The 19,846-nt window shown below is 43.0% G+C and overlaps 1 protein-coding gene across 2 annotated transcripts in view; it reads right to left on the reverse strand.

Annotated features, from left to right (window-relative positions):
- LOC147436766 (Protein kinase superfamily protein) overlaps window positions 1–16,769 on the reverse strand; it is a 28,746-nt gene extending 11,977 nt beyond the window's left edge. Inside the window, exons 1-3 of one of the 2 annotated variants that reach the window (XR_015184756.1) lie at window positions 16,063–16,769; window positions 6,424–6,864; window positions 5,497–5,600 (exon numbers count right to left, since the gene is read on the reverse strand). Coding sequence is in view for 1 of the 2 variants with exons in the window: in XM_086486190.1 (XP_086342316.1) it covers window positions 5,497–5,600; window positions 6,424–6,864; window positions 16,063–16,512 (995 nt within the window). In the remaining variant the exon portion in view is untranslated. The remainder of the gene's footprint in view (window positions 1–5,496; window positions 5,601–6,423; window positions 6,865–16,062) is intronic. The other variant, XM_086486190.1, reaches the window with a different exon arrangement.
- Between the last annotated feature and the right edge of the window lie 3,077 nt (window positions 16,770–19,846).

Raw genomic sequence — 19,846 nt, forward strand, 5'->3', positions numbered from 1 at the left:
ACTGCTAGACTCGTGTTGGCCTTACCCTACTGCAAAAGACATTCGAAGTTTATTGTGATGCTTATGGTCGCAATTATGAGCAGTCTTGATGCAAGAAGGCTGTAAGGTGCAGAAGAATGAATGTTGAACTTTGCTCAAGATGAGTGCTCCGAACTGTGCTCAAGGTTCCTTTTTTCTTATGGAAGGGAGAGCCTTCCGTTCTTTAATGAGATGGACACAAACAAAGTGAATGGACACGGTGAATGGAAGTGCATGAGACTGAGAGATAGAGAGAGAAGAGAATACGACACCCAAATGTTGTCAACCCTCCTCCGAAGGCCCCACTCTCTATGGTGAGAGCGGTCTACTATTGATTGCACAAATCTCTAGAATGCTTGGACTTGCCGACGATGTCAACGAAGATGAGGACGACGACGAGACGGGCTGAAATCTGAAAACGCTAATGGCTGAAATCTGCAAATCTTCTATCTGCTGAATTCTGACTGTATGTCGATGGCGACGATACGACGACGACGCGCTGAAAACGCAGATGCTGAAATCTGTGTTTTCCGGGCTGAAACTGCAAACTTCGCGGGATCTGACCGTGCGACAAGGATATGCTTCAGGCATGTGAGATCTACGAGGTTCGGGGGTGGTTGTTGTGTTTAAGGGCTGAAAACTGAAAACGTTGATGCTTCTTGGTGTTTCGTCGCGGTGAATCTACAAAACGCTATGCTGATCAAAAACGCTAGGGCTGAAATCTGTCTGTTGCGGCCGGTTGTCCTGCAAATGCAAAACGCTAGGCTTCTTGATTGGTCTTGCTGCTGCTGGGGCTGATCTGCTGTGCACAAAACGCCAGGCTGCATGTGGATGAAAACGCTAGGTCCTTGCACATGCAAAAACACTAGCCTTGCTGATGTGGGGAGTCTTGCTGAGAAGTTGCCTGTTGAGCAAAGTGCTCCTACTGCCTCTTCTGCCAGAAAGTGTTAGCGCTAGGTTTCTATTTATACAAACTTAGTAAATTTGCCCTACCTACTTCATAACAAAAGTCACTTAAAATAAATAAGTGAAAAATGTCAAAAATAGGGAAAATAGGTCTATGCACTGTAAAAATGCTCCTGATGGATTCTGATGGAAAATTGATGATCACGCTGTGTGCAACCAGAGGATATGCATCTAACTTAAGTGTCTGGTCATGCACGGTTAAGGAACAGACTCACAAAAGTGCCAGATCACTTCCTATTCTAGACTTCACTCATTGAACTGAACCCTTGTCGTGTTGTAGCTTGTCCACGAACACATAGGGTTGGATGTGTCACGTGACATCCCCTCCTTTCCAAAGTGAGGTACTAGTACCGAACTGTATGGCGTCGAGGGAGATTGCCAATAGCATCCGAATCCTCGAAGGGACTCTTCGCCGGCCCACTCTAATGTGTGGGTCGTGCAGTACTTGAACTTCATAAAGGTCTGCAAAGCTTGCTTCTTTGGGCCGCGCCGAAAGCGACACAAAGTCTTCTTTGGCTCCTTCGATGCTTCAACTTCGTCTAGAGTCATGCTTCTTCCGTCTTCAAGAATCTCCATGGCTGAAAATTCCTGAAACCACTTTCAACACAAAAACATAAACATACCTATTCCATGTAAAGTGGCTGGAAAAAATATTGTCTTTCTCAAAGACTGTGCATGCAATGTAGATGAACAAAGAGACGGAGTGCCAAACCGTTCACCACACACACGCAAACAATGAGGTCGAATCTCTCTCTTTTATGATCTAGAGCAATCAACTGTGGCAATTCACAACGGAAATGCCCATGCTTGGTGCTCATACTTTCATGTGCTCTTTCTACAACTATGTCGTGCCAAGGAAGAGACATGGAATGTGACTTCCTTGAATGCATACTTTTCAGCTTTTCATGAATAATCCGCATACATCCGTGTTCATTCATGAGTGAAACGTGCTCAACGTACAATATGTAATGCCTAGGAAAAGGGATCACATAAAGACGCTCACTAAAATACAGGAAACGATCACGAATGAAACACTCGAACAATGCGTGCTGACTAATCATGCGAACACATAGTACTTCCTGTGAGAGTTCTTGAGACCTAGGCTTGAGAGCTAAGATCGGTTCTTCCTGAGGGGGTTCTTCGGACCTTGACTCGAGAGTCAAGATCCGTTCTTTGTGATTGATCGAATCTGCAATGAGGTTAGCTTCACTAGAGAAAGTATCCACTAACACATCATCTTGTGAACAATCACATCATCTTCATGCAAATCATCATGCTTGTGAGAAATCACATCGTGATCATCATGCAAATCATCATGCTTGTCAGTGTCATCCAGATCATCATCCTCATCATTATCATGCTTATCATCATGCAAATCCTGTGTGTCATGCTTGGGAGAAGAAGAGACTAAGAGAGTCTCCTTTTCCTAATTCTGTGCAAACTGCGCCTGCACAATAGAAAAAAGTCGCCACAACTCTTTCATGTGTTGGTCGCCCTTCTCTTGTCTTGCTTTGTTCTCGCGATCAAATTCTGCTCGTCTTACTTTGGCTTCCAAGCGTGCTTGCTCGCGTTCACGCGCTATGGCTGCCATTTTGTCTTGGTATTGACGATCAATTTCTGCCATTCTTTCTGTTGTTCTTGCTTTGCGTTCTAACTTCCTGTCCATCATCATCTTGTTGAAAACCTCCATAGGAGTTAGTGCAATCCTTGTCGTAGATGGGGAAGGGGGAGGGTTAGAAAAACCTCCCGGTGGGGAAAATTCTTCTTCGCCTCTCTCATGCTCATCACCTCCAAGCGAAGTATCCATTCCGCTTCGAGTGATGACCATCCACTGAAGTCGTGGGTTCTTAAGTTCACGAGGAACTTGGGTTCTTGGGGGTCTTGGTTCTTGGGGTTCTTGAGGGTCTTGAGGGTCTTCAGGTTCTTCAGGGTCTTCAGGTTCTTCTTTCGCTTGCAATCTGTGTTAGAGAAGGATTTTCTCTTCACCCGAGTTGTGCTCTTTTCCGTGGGCGCACCCTTGGCGGCCTTGCGCTCACACCAAGGTTGCTTTTTCCCACCTCACGTCAATTGGTCGGCCGCTAAGTGCACGGTCCACTCTCAATGAGAGAAAAGAGGCACAAGGCGAGGCTAGACAAGCCCTCCTTTCTTGGGATTCCTGTCACTCTTCAAAAACACGATTACGAATCGACACGCCAAAGCGAACTTGGGTTTGTGCTACCTCAACAAGCAAAAAAAAAAAAATGTGGTTCTTGTGGTTCTTTCCTTGAGTGATACAGAACACTACCAAAGCTCTGATACCAATGTAAGGTGCAACGGAATGAATGTTGAACTTTGCTCAAGATGAGTGCTCCGAACTGTGCTCAAGGTTCCTTTTTTCTTATGGAAGGGAGAGCCTTCCGTTCTTTAATGAGAGAGTGCAATGGACACAACAAAGTGAATAGACACTGTGAATGGAAGTGCATGAGACTGAGAGATAGAGAGAGAAGAGAATACGACACCAGAATGTTGTCAAACCCTCCTCCAAAGGCCCCACTCTCTATGGCGAGAGCGGTCTACTATTAATTGCACAAATCTCTACAATGCTTGGACTTGCCGACGGTGTCAACGACGATGAGGACGACAACGAGACGGCCTGAAATCTGAAAACGCTAATGACTGAAATCTGCAAAACTTCTATCTGTTGAATTATGAACGATGTCGATGGCGACGATACGACAACGCCGCACTGAAAAGGCAGATGTTGAAATCTGTGTTTTCCGGGTTGAAACTGCAAACTTCGCGGGATCTGACCGTGCGACGAGGATCTGCTGCGAGAAGGTGAGATCTGCGAGGTTCGGGGGTTGTTCTGTTGTGTTTAAGGGCTGAAAATTGAAAACGCTGATGCTTCTTGGTGTTCCGTTGCATTGAATCTACAAAACGCTATGCTAATGCAAAAACGCTAGGGCTGAAATCTGTCTACTGCAGCCGGTTGTCCTGCAAATGCAAAACACTAGGCTTCTTGATTGGTCTTGCTGCTGCCGGGGCTGATCTGCTGTGCACAAAACGCCAGGCTGCCTGTGGATGAAAACGCTAGGTCCTTGCAGATGCAAAAACGCTAGCCTTGCTGATGTGGGGGGTCTTGCTGAGAAGTTGTCTGTTGAGCAAAGTGCTCTTGCTTCCTCTTCTGCCAGAAAGTGCTAGTGACTAGAATCTCTTAGACTTGTTGCTTTGGTCTTAAGTCTCTCCAATTTGGTGTCACTTTTTGAGTACTTTGAAACCCCTTGGTCCCCCCACTTTTTTGTATCATCTTGATTGTCTACTTACCATTTTGGTTTATGTAATGCTCATTCTCTTGAGTCTTGACTCTTTACATTGTAGTGTTGTAAATTGTAATTTGTACAAATGTCAGGTTTCTTTAAGAGTAAAGTTTAAACCGAAGGGCCTAGGCCGACTTAAGAATTATTTGTTTCTTTATTTTGAAAGTACGTGACGTTGTCGTACATCGCAAATTTTTTTAGTTCGTTTAGTATCGCACATCGTCGTAAATGTACAAAACGTATGGGACCGTACGAGACCACTATGACGTAGACGTGTTCGCTCTGCTAAAAACGATCCAAAACAAAGAATTACAGACTCCTGTGTTTTTTTGCAAGTTTAAGGTTTCGCACCTAAACTACAAGAGATATACAAGGGGACCCTCAAGAAGGCCTTGGCATGCTTAGACAAGGCTTTGAGCACCTGGTAGTGGTAAAACAGGATACATCAAAGGCTAGGAATAGAGAAGGAAGAAAGTAGCAAAGAGGTGAAGCAACTAGACTCGACAAGGAGGCCAAAAACTCCACCAAAGAATCTCCAATATCACACTCCAGATCTCCATGGCCCATGCCGCATCCTAGTGAAATAAGCATTACCAGGTTTAGTGCTTGGGATTATGTCTTAGAGAGAGGGAATTGGTTTACCATTTGAAATTAGATTTGAGCGTTTTGGATTGGGTTTATTGTGTGGGATTAAGTTTACCAATTGGGATAAGGTTAGTGTTTTGGATTAGGTTCACTATTTGAGATTACATTTTAGTGTTTACTAAATCCTAAGGTTACGTTTATTGTTTGGGACTAGGGCTCTACACTAGATTACTAGCCCCATAACCCAAAACTAGACTACAACGTTTTGGGCAAACTAACCCTACTTTAACTAAAATAGAACGTTAGCTCTATAAGACACAAAGAGACCTAAGACGTTTAAAGTAAAGCACAAACTAAACCTAAAACGTTAAACCTGAAATAAAACTAAACCTAGAACGAGAAAAACAAGTAGATGTCACCTTCGAACTGATAAGGCAACAACACCTCACCTCCAGTATTTAGAAACTCTGTTGACCTTCTACATCTCAGCCTGACTAACCAAACTCTCCTATGAAAAACTAAGTAATAAAAAGAGAGAAAGTAACAAAAGCAAAGTACTACAGCTCAAACGAAACTTAGCACAACCTTCAAGGTACATCACACAAAAAAGATCCAGAAGTAAAAGCCAAACCTTTCAGACTCCAGCTTTACGACATTGACTGCACCTTCATCTGTGCCAGTGTAATGGCTACCTTTTACTAATCGACATGGTATGCCAACATGATCTGCCAAAACCTGCATTTCAAAAGAATAAATTCAAAACTTTCAAAGAAGCAGTCATATCACTTTACGCACCCACAACATAAGCAACAGTCCAGACATTACTAAAACCCAACCATTGGTCCTACAACTAATAAGTACAGAAATTTCATCAAAAAAATTATGCAACCAAACCAGTTAGAAAAATAAATACATCTACCTGACTGCTTTGCCTTTAGACCTGTGCAGGGTCTACTAAAAAAAGGGCTAAAAGACTTGCACAGAACACAAAAAGAGAAAGGAATACGAAGTGAAACTAACTTGATATTTATTTAAAATGATCAAACTAGATAAACAAATAAACTCAAAACAACAATTACTTAAAACAGACTAACAATATAGAAGCTTGCTTAAATGACATATTATACAAGACCTAAACTTAAAAGCCATTCACATCAAGACCAAGAAAGTGCAAAGACATCTTTCCTATATTTCAAACCTCATAAAAAAGCGTAGGCATAAGCCAAAAAAGAAAACTTCTAAATCTTGATCGAAGCTAAGGACTAAACTGAGATTTTACAAAGTACAAACCTAAACCAATTGATTGGGCCAAAACCAAAAGAAAAATTACTCGCCCAATTAAACGAACCAACTAGAAGATAAACCATTCCAATGTCGTCATGCCTAAGAATTACTATGCACCATTCAACAAGCACCTTGACTGATCTAAAGGCACCTACCTTGATAGCAATACCATAGAGCATAAAGACTAAATGCATAACGACCAGCAAAACTCTAAACTCGAGCGTTAAGTATATGAATGAACATAGACCATACAAAATATCAATAGTGAGCATACCTTGAAGAGCAACGCTCGATGCCGAGATAACCCGATTTTCAAGCAGCCCAATGGTAGCACAATATTATTTAGAAATGTCCTAAGCTCATAGCTTTTCATTGTCCACCTTCTTAGAATATCATTTGCATCCACAACAGGGCCTCCCATTTGTTGAACAACGAGGTCAGCAATCTTTTGGACAAGGTCGCTTGATTGTGGGCGAATGCCACCCATTCCACAATCGACAGCAAGACAAAGAGCAGCTTCTTCAAGATGAACCAGATCTGGATCTATTCCTCTGTTGACCAGCACAACCTCATACCCAAGCATGTCTGTTGAAGCAGCTCCTTGAAGATCCAATAGAGAAGGCATCTTTTCAGCAGTGCCAAAGTCAGACACCACACCATAGACATCATAAAACCCATCGACGACTCTTTCATCATAGTCGAGCACATTATAAGTCTGCATAAAACAAGAACAAGTCTCTCTCTCTCTCTCTCTCTCTCTCTCTCTCTCTCTCTCTCTCTCTCTCTCTCTCAGTGTATGCCATAGGAAGTTGAAGACAGAGCTGCATTACATATGTCATTGCTCGGCATACTATGAGATTCGCGGCGATTCCATTGCTTATTCAGGAAGGGTTTTAATCCACTTTCCAGAGTTTTGGGATACCAGGATTAGAGCTGCTTGGGTCTGCTTGGGTCGGTTCTTGCTTGAGTTGAGGAGACATAGAGAGACTCAACGGCAAGTTACAGACTATTTCCTATCTGTCCTGTGAAGAGGAACCCTCTTCGCTGGTGTCATTCGTCCTGTCAGCCATAGTGTAATTCCAAATTCCTATGCTTGTGTCTTCGCCGAAATCCAACCAAGGCTCACTCTTTAAGGAAAACATGATTCTATCTCAGCAACAGAACCATGAAACTGGCACGTAGGACAATAGACTATAGCTTTCACCCGAATCTTTACACTGTTTAACTTTACTTGAACTTTATGACACATAGGAACTTCACGAATAAGCCTCTGACTAGAATTCAACACCTCAAAACAAAACACGGCTTGGCAGTTAGAGCACTTCCAAGCAAACAGCGACACCCTGTAGACTGGCGCCTCTTTCGGTATTCTTTATTCTTAATACACTTGAGAAAAACCTATAAACTTCTACAAGCTGTCCCACTTTTATCAAGCTGAAATTCCCCTACTCTAACCCGATTTCAACACCATCACCACAATAGAAGTCTCCACAGACAAAATCCCAAGAAAAAAGTGACTTTCCACGCACTTTAGAAAACCTGGTGAGAAAATACAGCATGCTGAAATCCCTATTTTTAGCCTCCAATTTGCACCAAAACACTTGTTCATCAGTGATTCCCTAGCTTTCCCGAAGCTCTTGGGACCTATAAGCATCAAAACTGGCCAAAACCCTAAACCCTAAAGCTGTAATTCTTTGTTTTGCCCTCCCATTCGTGTGCCGATCACTCCTGTGGGTAGCGCTCAAGCTCCCACACCGGTAGGGTCACTTGCCCTTTAAATTAGACGAGATCTCTTGCAGAAAATCTCTCTAATTTGTCATGTATAAGCACCCACGGCCTTCCCGAAGCTCCCCTAGCAATATCTTGCAATTTAGGTGCGAAACTCTAAACCTGCAAACAAACACACAACAGGTTGCAATTCCCTGTTTCGAATCATTTTGAGCAAAGAAAACACCTCTCAGAAGCTCCGCACGCAGTGGGATAGTTCCCCTGTAAATCGGAGGAGTTTTCAAGCAAGAGAACTCTCCATTTTCGCATTCCTTCGCGACGGAGTTGTGCATACTTGAAGGGGATTAGCAATTAGCTAGGCCGGTTCCTGTGCAAAAGGCTCTTGCCTTGGCAAACGTGCATAAAACCCCCAGAACTGTACATGGTCATTTGAGAAGCCCAACCAGAGGGGCATTACCATATGTGCAAAGGGGAGAGAGATGTTGTCACAAAACGGACACCGTGCCAATAGAAAGGAACAGACTAAACAGACTTTTAGCACTTCAATAACAACTAAACTGAAAGAGAGAGACGACACACGACACGGAGTGGCGGAATTCCACCCCAAAGAGTATTGGCCCCAAACCTTGGTGCCCCTTTTGGTATTTCTTTATACTGCATCAACACAGTACAAGTCGAAACTCCACGCTCTGCACCTTCTCTAGGAAGCATGCCACAGAATGAGCCCTTAGCACATATTTAAAGGCCCTTGGCCTATGAAAAGCAGTTTACATGAAAAGCCTTCAAACTTAAAAGCTTCTGGTCCAAAAGCAATGTCAAAAAGCTGCCAGTGTAAATCACGGAATTCCGTACAACAATCAACGCAAAATGTGGAAATTCGTACAATCTGCCACGTCATCATGTAAGCGCAATTTCCGGAATTTCTGTGCAACTGCCACGTCATCAACTGCTACGCAACTCTTTCTTTGTGTGTGGGTCCTGCTTTATTTTAATCCTTTATGTCACTTGGGGCCCCATCGGACGGGGTCCCCATATGTTGGTAGGACTTCTTCTTCTGTCACTTGTTCTTCTTAGGGTTTAGGCCCCTCGGCCGACATCTGCAAGTTGGCTCCATTCTTCAGGGCTTTGACACATCAGTAGTTTGTAACATCTCCCTTCTTGAAAGAGAGTAATCGTCCGCGATTACAGCATATCTACAAAACAACTCAAGTTAGCTCAAAAATTTATGAGCGTCATTCCGAGGGACAATTAGTTTGCTCTTTTTGTTAAGGAGTTAGCTTTTCCTTTCGGCGTAGTAAAAATAGCCATTCCGAGGGACAATTAGTCTGCTATTTTGATCAAGGAGTTGGCTTCTCCTTTCATCCAGTTCGGAACTCTTGATATTCCGGCGTAGTAAAAATAGCCATCACACCCAGACCGCGCTGATCTTCCACGAGTGTCTTGATGCACTAAAATTACATACCCAGGCAATCTCATCCAATTAGGAATATTCAGTGGTTGGCACATCACAATGCAACACAAATGCTCACATATACATGTTACAAGACATAGAAACATAAAATCGCCGATGAACACTCCTCCCGCATAATCTAACAAGGTCCGGGCCGGGAGATATTCAACGACTCCCTCATCATTCCTTCTGCATAACCTAAAAAAGTCCCGACTGGGAGATATAGAGGCCTTTACAACCAAACGCCCCCCAGACCGCAACCTGTGTCGTTTGAAGGTGCTGAGAGTAACCACTGCTCAGACTTCTTAATACTCCTTCCGCATAACCATCCAGGTCTAGGCCGAGAGTCACAACAACAATTCTTTTACAGGCATACAACTAAACGCTCCCCAGGCATCGGCCTGCGTTGTTCGGAGGTTTTCTAGTATACAACGGAACGCTCCGCAAACATCGGCCTGCGTCATTCCGAGGTTTTCAAACATACAACGAAACACTTCCCAAGGATCAGCCTACGTCGTTCCAAGGTTCAAACAATACCAAAACAGTATTTCTCATTTCTTGTGAGGTGCAAAGGAAGTGAATGTTAAACTTTGCTCAAGATGAGTGCTCCAAACTGTGCTCAAGGATTCCTTTTACTTACGGAAGGGAGAGCCTTCCGTTCCTTTAGTGAGAGAGTACAATGGACACAAACAAAGTGAATGGACACTGTGCGTGAAGGTGCTGAGACTGAGAGATAGAGAGAGAAGAGAATAGACACCAGAATGTTGTCAAACCCTCCTCCGAAGGCCCCACTCTCTATGGCGAGAGCGGTCTACTTATGATTGCACAAATCTCTAGAATGCTTGGACTTGCCGACAATGTCGATGATGATGAGGACGACGACGAGACGGAATGAAATCTGAAAACACTAAGGGCTGAAATCTACAAATCTTGTATCACCTGAATTCTGACTCTATGTCGATGACGATGTCGATGGTGGCGATGCGATGACGACGCGCTGAAAACGCAGATGCTGAAATGTGCGTTTTCCGGGCTGAAACTGTAAACTACGCTAGATCTGACCGTGCGACGAGGATCTGTTGCGGGAAGGTGAGATCTGCGAGGTTCGGGGTTTCTATTGCGATGTCTGACTGCTGAATTATAAAAACGCTGGGTTCCTGATAATTCCGTCGCGGAGGAACTGCAAAACACTAGGTGCTCTGCTGTCCCAAAAACGCTAGGGCTGAAATTGTGCTGAAGCAAAAACGCTAGTGATCTACTTGGTCCTACTGTCGCCAGGGCTGATCTGCACTTGCAAAACGCCAAGGATGAATCTATGTTGGAAAACGCTAGGCTTGTCTGGGTCTGTTGGCTGAAAACGCTATGTCTTCTTGCTGGGGGAGCCTTGCTGAGAAGATGCACTGTTGGATGTCAGGTCCATGATGCCTCTTCTGCCAAAAAGTGCTAGCACTAGGTTTCTATTTATACAAACTTAGCAAAATTGCCTACCTAGTTTCCAACAAAAGTCACATAAAAATAATAAGTGAAAAATGTCAAAAATAGGGAAAATAGGTCTATGCACTGTAAAAATGCTCCTTATGGGTTTTGATGGAAATCTGATGATCATGCTGTGTGCAACCAGAGGATATGAATCTAGTATAAGTGTCTGGACATGCACGGTCTGCGAACAGGCTCACAAAAGTGCCAGATCACTTCCTATTCTAAATTGACTTGACTGAACTGAACCCTGATCATGTTGTAGCTTGTCCACGGACACATAGGGTTGGATGTGTCACATGACATCCCCTCCTTTTCAAAGTGAGGTACTGGTACCGAACTGTATGGCGTTGAGGGAGATCGCCAACAACATCCGGAATCCTGGGAGGACTCTTCGCCGGTCCACTCTGATGTGTGGGTCGTGCGATGCTTGAACTTCATAAAGGTCTGCAATGCCTTCTTCTTTGGGCCGCGCCGAAAGCGACACAGTCATCTTCAATGCTTCCACTTCGTCTATAGTCATGCGTCTACCTTCTTCAAGAATCTCCATGGCTGAAAATTCCTGAAACCACTTTCAACAGAAAAACATGAACATACCCATTCCACGTCAAGTGACTGGAAAAAATCTTGTCTTCCTCTAAGACTGTGCATGCAATGTAGATGAACAAAGAGACGGAGTGCCAAACCGTTCACCACACACATGCAAACAATGAGATCGAATCTTGTCTTGCTGATCTAAATCAATCAACTGTGGCAATTCACAACGGTTCATTCCATAAGGTCGTAGCAGAGCAGAGCATGGTCCATCAGCTCTTGGACAAACAGTGTTTCTTTGGCGGCGATGGTGTCCCAAGATAGCAATCGCACTCGACCTCCAAGGTCATTTGCTCGTGAAGAGACGTCTACTGAGAGATGTCAAGAAATTTCAAGTTAAAATCTGCTAGGGTTTCCATGGCAAGCATTTCAGGATACCCCACTCTGCCAGAAGTTGCAGTCCGAAGGAAGATGTCAGAAACCATGTAGCTTCGGGCAAAAAAATTTCTTGAAAGCTTGCTAAGTCCTTGGAAGTGTGCGGCTTGGTAGCTATAGACATCAAACATCTACATGGCACTGCTTTTGAGAAAAACAGTGACTCGAAACAAATCTTGGATCCTTCTCTTGCAAGTGATCTTTTTGGCTTATGCCCCATAAGACTATGAGCGGTGAAGACGGGAGCGCGCCCGATGCGCGATGAAGTAAGGGTGGGAGTGGCTAATAAGTTCGGGGTCGGAGCACTTAGCTAAAATTTCCAATGAACTTTCGATCGCATAGAAATGAACAGACTGAACAGACTTTTAGCACTTCAATAACAACTGAACTGAAAGAGAGAGACGACATGCGACACAGTGGCAGAATTCCACCCCAGAGAGTATTGGCCCCAAACCTTGGAGCCCCTTTCGGTACTTCTTTATATTGCATCAACACAGTACAAGCCAGAACTCCACGCTCTGCACCTTCTCCAGGAAGCATGCCAGAGAATGAGTATTTAAAAGCCCTTGGCCTATGAAAAGCAGTTTACATGAAAAGCCTTCAAACTCAAAAGCTTCTGGTCCAAAAGCAATGCCGAAAAGCTGGCAACGTAAATCACGGAATTTTGTACAGTAGTCAGCGCAAAATGCGGATCTCCGTACAGTCTGCCATCATGTCAACGCAATTTTTCAAAATTTCCGTACAGCTGCTACGCAATTCTTTCGTTGTGTGTGGGTCCTGCTTTATTTTAATCCTTTATGTCACTTGGGGCCCAAAGGGACGAGGTCCCCATAAGTTGATGGGACTTCTTCTGTTACTTGTTCTTCTTAGGGTTTAGGCCCCTCGACCGGCATCTACAAGTTGGCTAGGGCTTTGACACATCAGCAGTTTGTGACAGATGCATGAGAGCAAATCATCGCGCTGCATGAGACAAGGGAGAAGGCAAGCTTTCCATTAAAGCTGTGATCACTTGCACCCACTACTCACACACACACTGTGTGGACGATCGACAGCAACAGGGTGTCCGTTCAATTCTGGGCATTTGTCTCAACCTACCAAGACATCAATTCCGTTCGAGCGCCAAATTTGAGATCCCCCAATGGGCAGGCGTCCTAAAATGGTAAGTCCCTTTGTGTGTGTGGGCTCCTAAGGTCAAAGCTCCCTTTAAAAAAAAGTTGCTTCACACATCTTCAAAGCTTTAGACTTGGAAATGATATTGTCTCCCCAAAAAATGCTCCTCGTTGAATGCTCCACACACACACAGTGCTATGAGCTACTGTTTAACAGAGATTGCACAAGTTAAAAATGCTCTAATCATGCAAAATTGATCGAGCAATTGATTGCACTAATAGGGCTTGATTAGAGCAAGAAGATAGTCGATGGAAAGTTCTAGATGAGTGCTTCCTCCACACACAAAAGATGCTACGACAGCACGCCACTGGGAAGATTAATTGAAGACAGTAATCACGCAAAAACCACACTGAATGCAAGGACTTAATTGAAAATATGTAAGAATCCAATGCTAAATGCAACTTCCGCTTCTCCGAATCACCAAAGGGTAGTGGAACATGCTCATGCTCATGCTCATGCCAAAGTACAAATTAGGGAGAGAGATAATTGAGAATGCTAATGCAATAGGGATTAATAGGAGAGAGAGAGAGAGAGAGAGAGAGGAGTTTGAATGACGATCAAAGTGTGTATGCACACTAGATCTAGCATAGAGATAGAGGGTAGGCTAGGATCTGTGGTGGGTAATTAGGAAATTCTAATTACACTATTAGCTTTGATACCAATGGTAGAGTTAGGGCGGAAACACAAGTGAGCCATTCATAATTAAAAAGTGCATAATGTAGCTTCTTATTCATCGTGAAATGAGTACAAATGAGCTCCTTGTATAGGAGAAGGAAGAGGTATCTTGCTTACATCATCTGTGAGGTGTGAGAAATCATTCAAATCAGCCCAAGAGGCGAGTGTTGAGCGGAAAACTCATGTACACCTTCTTAGGGCTGTTTTTGACCCATTTATTGGCATCATATGCAAGTGGAAAGGTGCTAGAAAGGTCCATGGGTTATGTATACATATATGGACATCATTTGGGATATGTAATCCTGCATGTGGACTTAGGGAGAGTCTCCATGCTAGGGGCATAAGCTAGGATTAGCCTGGCATCATAAAAACCATGCTACCATGCACAGAACCATCACCTTGAAGCAGAATGGCAAGACAATCGTCCTTTGAGTTTAACTTACAAAAACCAACCCCGAATGATTTTTGTTTTTGCTTTGTATCTATACACTTTTTTGAACACTATTTGAAAATATTGTTTGCAAATTGTTCAAAATAATGTTGCATGTCTTGGCGCTTGTTGAATTTAGTTGATTTTTGTTGCAATACTGGTTTCGTTGTTGTTTAATAACCTCTGAACGGTGTAGACTATGATCTGGGGATCGTCTAATTGTAAATGGAAGCCTTTGAATGGTGTAGGCTACAGTTTGAGAATCGTTTAGTTGTACTCATAACCACTAAACGATTTAGTGCATCGAGACACCCCTAAGGGATCAGTGCGTTATGGGTGTGATGGCTAATATTGCTACACTGGAATATCAAGAGTTCTAATACGAATGAGATGAGTAGATAGAAATCTGATTGTGGAATTGTTCGGTGTAGTGCATGCTAAGAACATACGGTATGGCAATGATGGTCATTGGCATCTATGCATAAAGGCAGTGTCTGCAAAAGAATCCGTTGAATTTTGCAGTTGTAATCGCGGGCGATTACTCTTCCTTCACGACGGCAAGAGAAAAGGGGGGATTGGGGGGGGGGGGGGGGGGGGGGGGGGGGGGGGGGGGGGTTATATCACAAGCTGATGATGTAGCAATAAAGCCTGCTAAAGCAATTATTGGCGTGGCAGCCTGCTATACGGACACCCGTAAAATGCACCAGGAATCGCGAGTTGGATCTGGAAATTGTGGAAGGTGCTTCTCAGCGCCAGCTTTTGAATCTGATGCCTTTCAACGCATGTTTTAAATATGCACCTTGGGGAAGATCTCTGGCAGTCATGCAGTTGCAGAGTGCACAGCATCTCTCCTCGGCAATTATACCTTGTGCAAAGAATACTGAAAAGGCAGATAGGGTTTTGGGGCCATAGCATCTGAGAGTGGAACCATAGTTACCTGGAACAGGGAATGGCAACATGCACGACATGCCATCCCCTGTTTCGGATACTCACGTCTGAAACACGGAGCGGGGATCCAAAACGGGAAATTAGGATGGGAACGGGGGAACGGGTGCCTGAAAATGGACATTCCCTGTAACTATGAGTGGAACTCCGCCACTTTGTGTCTACTTTGTGGATTCTCTCACTCTGTTTCAATTGTGTTAAGTGCTAAAGTCTGTTTTGGTTTTGTTGTCTTCAGTTGGCACTTGGTGCCAAACGGTTTCAACCGGACAAGAGGTGAAACTATAACAAAGTCACAACGCGATAACGTGGCATGACAACCGGACCGGAAGACGAGAGCGAGAGCTAAACCAGAAGAATGAAGCCAAGTCTGAGCGCAACCACGCGTAAGACGTGGCGTGAACCACGATGGGGATCACAGGGGAGGAAGCGGGGAGGGGGGGGGGGGGGATGGGATGATGCTGCTGACCCTCGAGGCCTGACCAGCGAATCTAATCAGACGTGTGTCAACCAAGGTGCAAGGCCAAAGAAAGGGAACCAGCAATGGCGCAGGCTTAGGAATAGGGATGGAGACTCACACAATAGAAGCTTCCCATTCATTGCCCACAGAGTCTCCTCTCCTATCTCTTTTCCACTTCTCTTGCTACCTATGCTCTACTATCCACCCAGTGTCAGCTGTATTTCTCACACCAGGTTTGCCAGCTGACGATTTGAGAGAGATTGAGAACCACACATAGTATTCTATCTAGGATGATCATTTTGTTTCAGTGTGGTATCGTACGAACAGAAGTTACCGCAAAGCCCATAGTGATGGGCATCTTTCGAAGTCAGCTATATACATTAGAAAAATTTGCAATGCACAGGGCATGGGACACCAACAAACATGGTATGCAGTAGTCGTAAGATGGTTCTCACAACATGCGCTAGACAATGACAGAAAAACCACCCTTCCATTGCGACATCCTCTCCCTATAAAGACAGCTGTCGGTAGAAGCTTGGTCCATAACTGCTACAAATCCTTAGTAAAAGTAACCAAATCAAAGCTAAAAACACTATGCTTGTGGGATGCTTACCCAATAGCGATGAGCTGTGGATTCTGCTGGGGTGCTCCCTGGTGATGGAGGCCGACCAAGGCTGATCCGTTTGGCTGCTCGGATCTGCAAAGACTCGGGGTCGTCGACAGCATTTTCACTAGAGACACTGAGAGCCAGTGCAAGCTGAACCTGGTACTCTTCTTCGTAGAGATTGAAACTGAGGGGAGTCCTCCCTTCTGAGTGGGGACTGTCCAAGCTGAGGGCCGATGTGCTGTCTGCACTTGCAAGGCGGGACCGTGGAGTGGTTCCATTGGAGGAAGGCAGGAGGCTGTGACGGGCATTGTTGAGCCATCCTGAGAAGCCTGATGAGGTAGATGCAACGGATGGGTCCTGTGGAGTGACTGCCTCTGCAGCGTTGAGACCCCTCACACGGCCATCAAAGCTATCATGACTTCCTCCAATGTGCAGCTTCCGGAGGATATGTTTCATGGTCAGCTTTACGACGCACTTCCTGTATGTGGAAAATTCCCTTTTTTATATCACTTGGTGCTATCCAATTTCACGGCAAGATCCAAAGAGCATGAACCCAAATGCTGACACGGGATAAAGGTCATAGATCTCGACCCGCCATCGACAAACTGCAGCGAGATCCTAATGAGCTGGTTAAGGGCGCCATAGCTCGTGGGAAAAATTCACAGGAGGACTTCTTTCACTCTTTTGGGCATTCACACCACCAGCGGCCCATTTTGATTATGCCTTCCTTGTCACGGCATATATACGCTCCCACCAAGTGAGAAAGTGACTGCTTTTCGCCTTTGCTATTAGGAAATCACATTTTTATCTATCTCCAGATTTTCCTAGGAAAACAGAATAAGTTTTGAGTGAAGTGATTGCAGCATCCATCAAAACTTGTTCGCACTAAGACACTTGGTCTTTGTTAACACTATACGGCCGGTCGCCTTCGGCGGCCTCTCTCTCCCTCTTTATCCCTGCAACTGGGCTTTTTTTCATTTTGGACTTTAGCCTTCAGGTCGCAGATTGCGACACGTGTAAAGGGGAGCCCTTCCGTCGTAGATTACGACACGTGTAAAGGGGAGCCCTTCCACCATATTATGTTAGTAGATGTCAACATTTATGAAGTGAAGGAGCAACCATCAAAACTTGTTCGCACCAAGACACTTGGGCTTCGTTAGCATGTCAACATTCATGAAGAAGGGCCTCACAATCGTGAAATGTTCAAAGAAATGCATATACATGTGCTAGATTTGGTGCATTAATAATTAAATGAAGGCTTTGAGTTGACACGATAGGGAGGAAAAAAGGGGTTGTGGTTGCTATTTTGGGTTGTGAGAAAAAGTAATATGCACACTCCCACATGAAATGATCCTTAGAGAATTTGGATATGGATAATGCTTGCAGATTTGCCTATATTATGTACGCTTGAATGGATTTTTCAAGGAAGACATGGCTTTTGGGTGTGCGGGAACTTTTTCAAGGTGAAGCCTATCATAGAATAGGTGACGATGTTCATTGATTTGATAAAGAAGGGCAAGGCTACCCTTGGGTTCTAGTAACATGCTTAGATAAGACAAACACTGCAAGTGAGTAGGCAGATCACGTAGAATCCAAACAATCGATATCTCCTCCTTCTTGTTCCTACGTGATTTATTATATCTCTAGACTTGGCCTACTGCACTCTTTATTGGACCTAGTTTTGGATGCTTGTGACGCCCATATACAACTCCTTAATTCATGGAATCACACCTTTGTACGTTGTTTTTTTAGTTCTCACATGTTATGGTGCATTGAGATCATTAGCTACTATTTCGAAGATATTCGTTTGTGTATCTCATTGACAAGTTGCGATGCTGGCGATGGTTGATTGTGGTTGAAAAGTTGGACATGTTGCAATGATGGGCAGTTGTGTGTTGATTATAGTTCTTGTCAAATTTTGCTTTGCACTCTTGAATATATTATCTATTTCAACGTTCAATACCACCTTCACCCTTTTAGATGATTTGTTGCAACTCTAAGTGATTTGTGTTGGGTATGGGCTATGTCTTATGACCCTTGGAAAAACCATACCTTTGAGCACCTTACTAGAGTTTCCATATCCTCTCCACTTGATCTGAAGCCTCTATGGCATAGAACAGACATGTGTCCCTAGTTGCATTTATGCACTCACTAGTCCAAAAGCAACCCTAGAACAAGGAGTCCATTTTTTGCTTCACCAAAATTGTGTTTCAGTAAGAGCATTGATGAATTTTATGAAATTAATACTCATTTTTCACACTTCTAAAAAGGATTAAGGAAGTTAAAAGAGAAGACTAGGCTTAACACTAGTTGTGTGATTGGACATTCAAGTGTCCTAAGAGACTAAAGGATCCTATTTTTCCACCAAATCTTTGAGTTTATTATATGTAAATAGAAGTAAAATTTTGAAGCTTTGTGATATGAAAAAATTGAGGAATTTTTTCTATGTAAAAATAAATTCTATACTAAGAGAATCATGAAAAGCTATAGGTTTAAAATTCCATCAAAAATTTAAGTTGTTTTCTAAAAGAATTAGTAAAAGGCCTATACTTCTCAAAGAAGATTTATTTATCATGTTAATGAGTCATTTCTAATGGAAAATAAGACTTGAAAAAAAAATGACCTCAAAATATAGTTTTCTATAAATATGAGTCAAAATAATGCAATTTTCAAAATACTGATAATGAGGTATTTTTTGGTTTTTTAAAACTCGTATCAAAGAATCCATATGGTTTTAGTACAAAGCTATGATCCAAAGTGACTCTATAGGTTTAAAAGAACTCAAATAATATTTTTTGGGGATTCAATCTTACATAAATCATATTAATGGAGCCATATTTTGAAGTTTTGTCAAACAAAATTTATTGAAATATTAAGTTGTGACTAAACAAGCATGGAATGAGATTATAGATGCTCCAATTGGGTTTTCCTTGCTATGATTTCTTGATAGTGACAAAAACTTTTGAAGTTATGCTCATTTTAATAGCTAACGTCTCTCCTGAGAAAATCGGGAATTTTCAATGTACACAATTTTGTGATGTAGCAAAATCTCCTACTTGTAGTTTACGCAAACATCAATAACTGTCATCTAAAGTATTCCTTAGAGAGCATATGTCTATATAGCATGATGCAACTTAAAAATTGATAAATAAATTTTTTTATTTCAAGCATGCTCAAATGCACAAAAGTTGTGTATTGTACATGTGCAACATCACACAATCTAATACAGCTTCAAAGTCATTTTCTATTAGGTGAAACTTTATAAATATGTAGAAATTCTATAAATAATGAATCTACAATATTCCTCTAATCCTCATTATTTTTTCTAAGCATAGGATACCCACTCTTCAAAACATCACTTGCAATTTTGTGAGAACATCATCTTTACTGGTCCATTCTTTATCATGATAAACTCAAAAGTACAAGGAGACAAATCTCAAATGTCACCATGCTATGGTAGTGATGTGTGTGAATACACTTAGGACCACCGTGGCACTTTTTCTCGTTAGGAGTTTTTTGTTATATATACGCCTATTATTCTAGAACAAGCCTTGTATTTGTATTAGAACATTCAGTGATACGAATTCATGTATTGTGCGCCCTTTAGCTTCTCCTCAATCTTTGTGTGTATTCTTACAACTTATTTCCAACAAGTGGTATCAAAGCAGGCATTGGCACACTTTCTCATATTGAAATGATTTTCTATGAGAGTTCACATTGCAACGTATCCTTTTTGCAAGCTCATAGAGCTCAGTTTTGTCAAAAATTGAATTTAGCCTTATTTTGACTT

The sequence above is a fragment of the Adiantum capillus-veneris genome, chromosome 17 (genome assembly GCF_014529385.1).
Source record: "Adiantum capillus-veneris isolate H3 chromosome 17, ASM1452938v2, whole genome shotgun sequence".
In the NCBI taxonomy this organism is placed as follows: Eukaryota; Viridiplantae; Streptophyta; class Polypodiopsida; order Polypodiales; family Pteridaceae; genus Adiantum; species Adiantum capillus-veneris.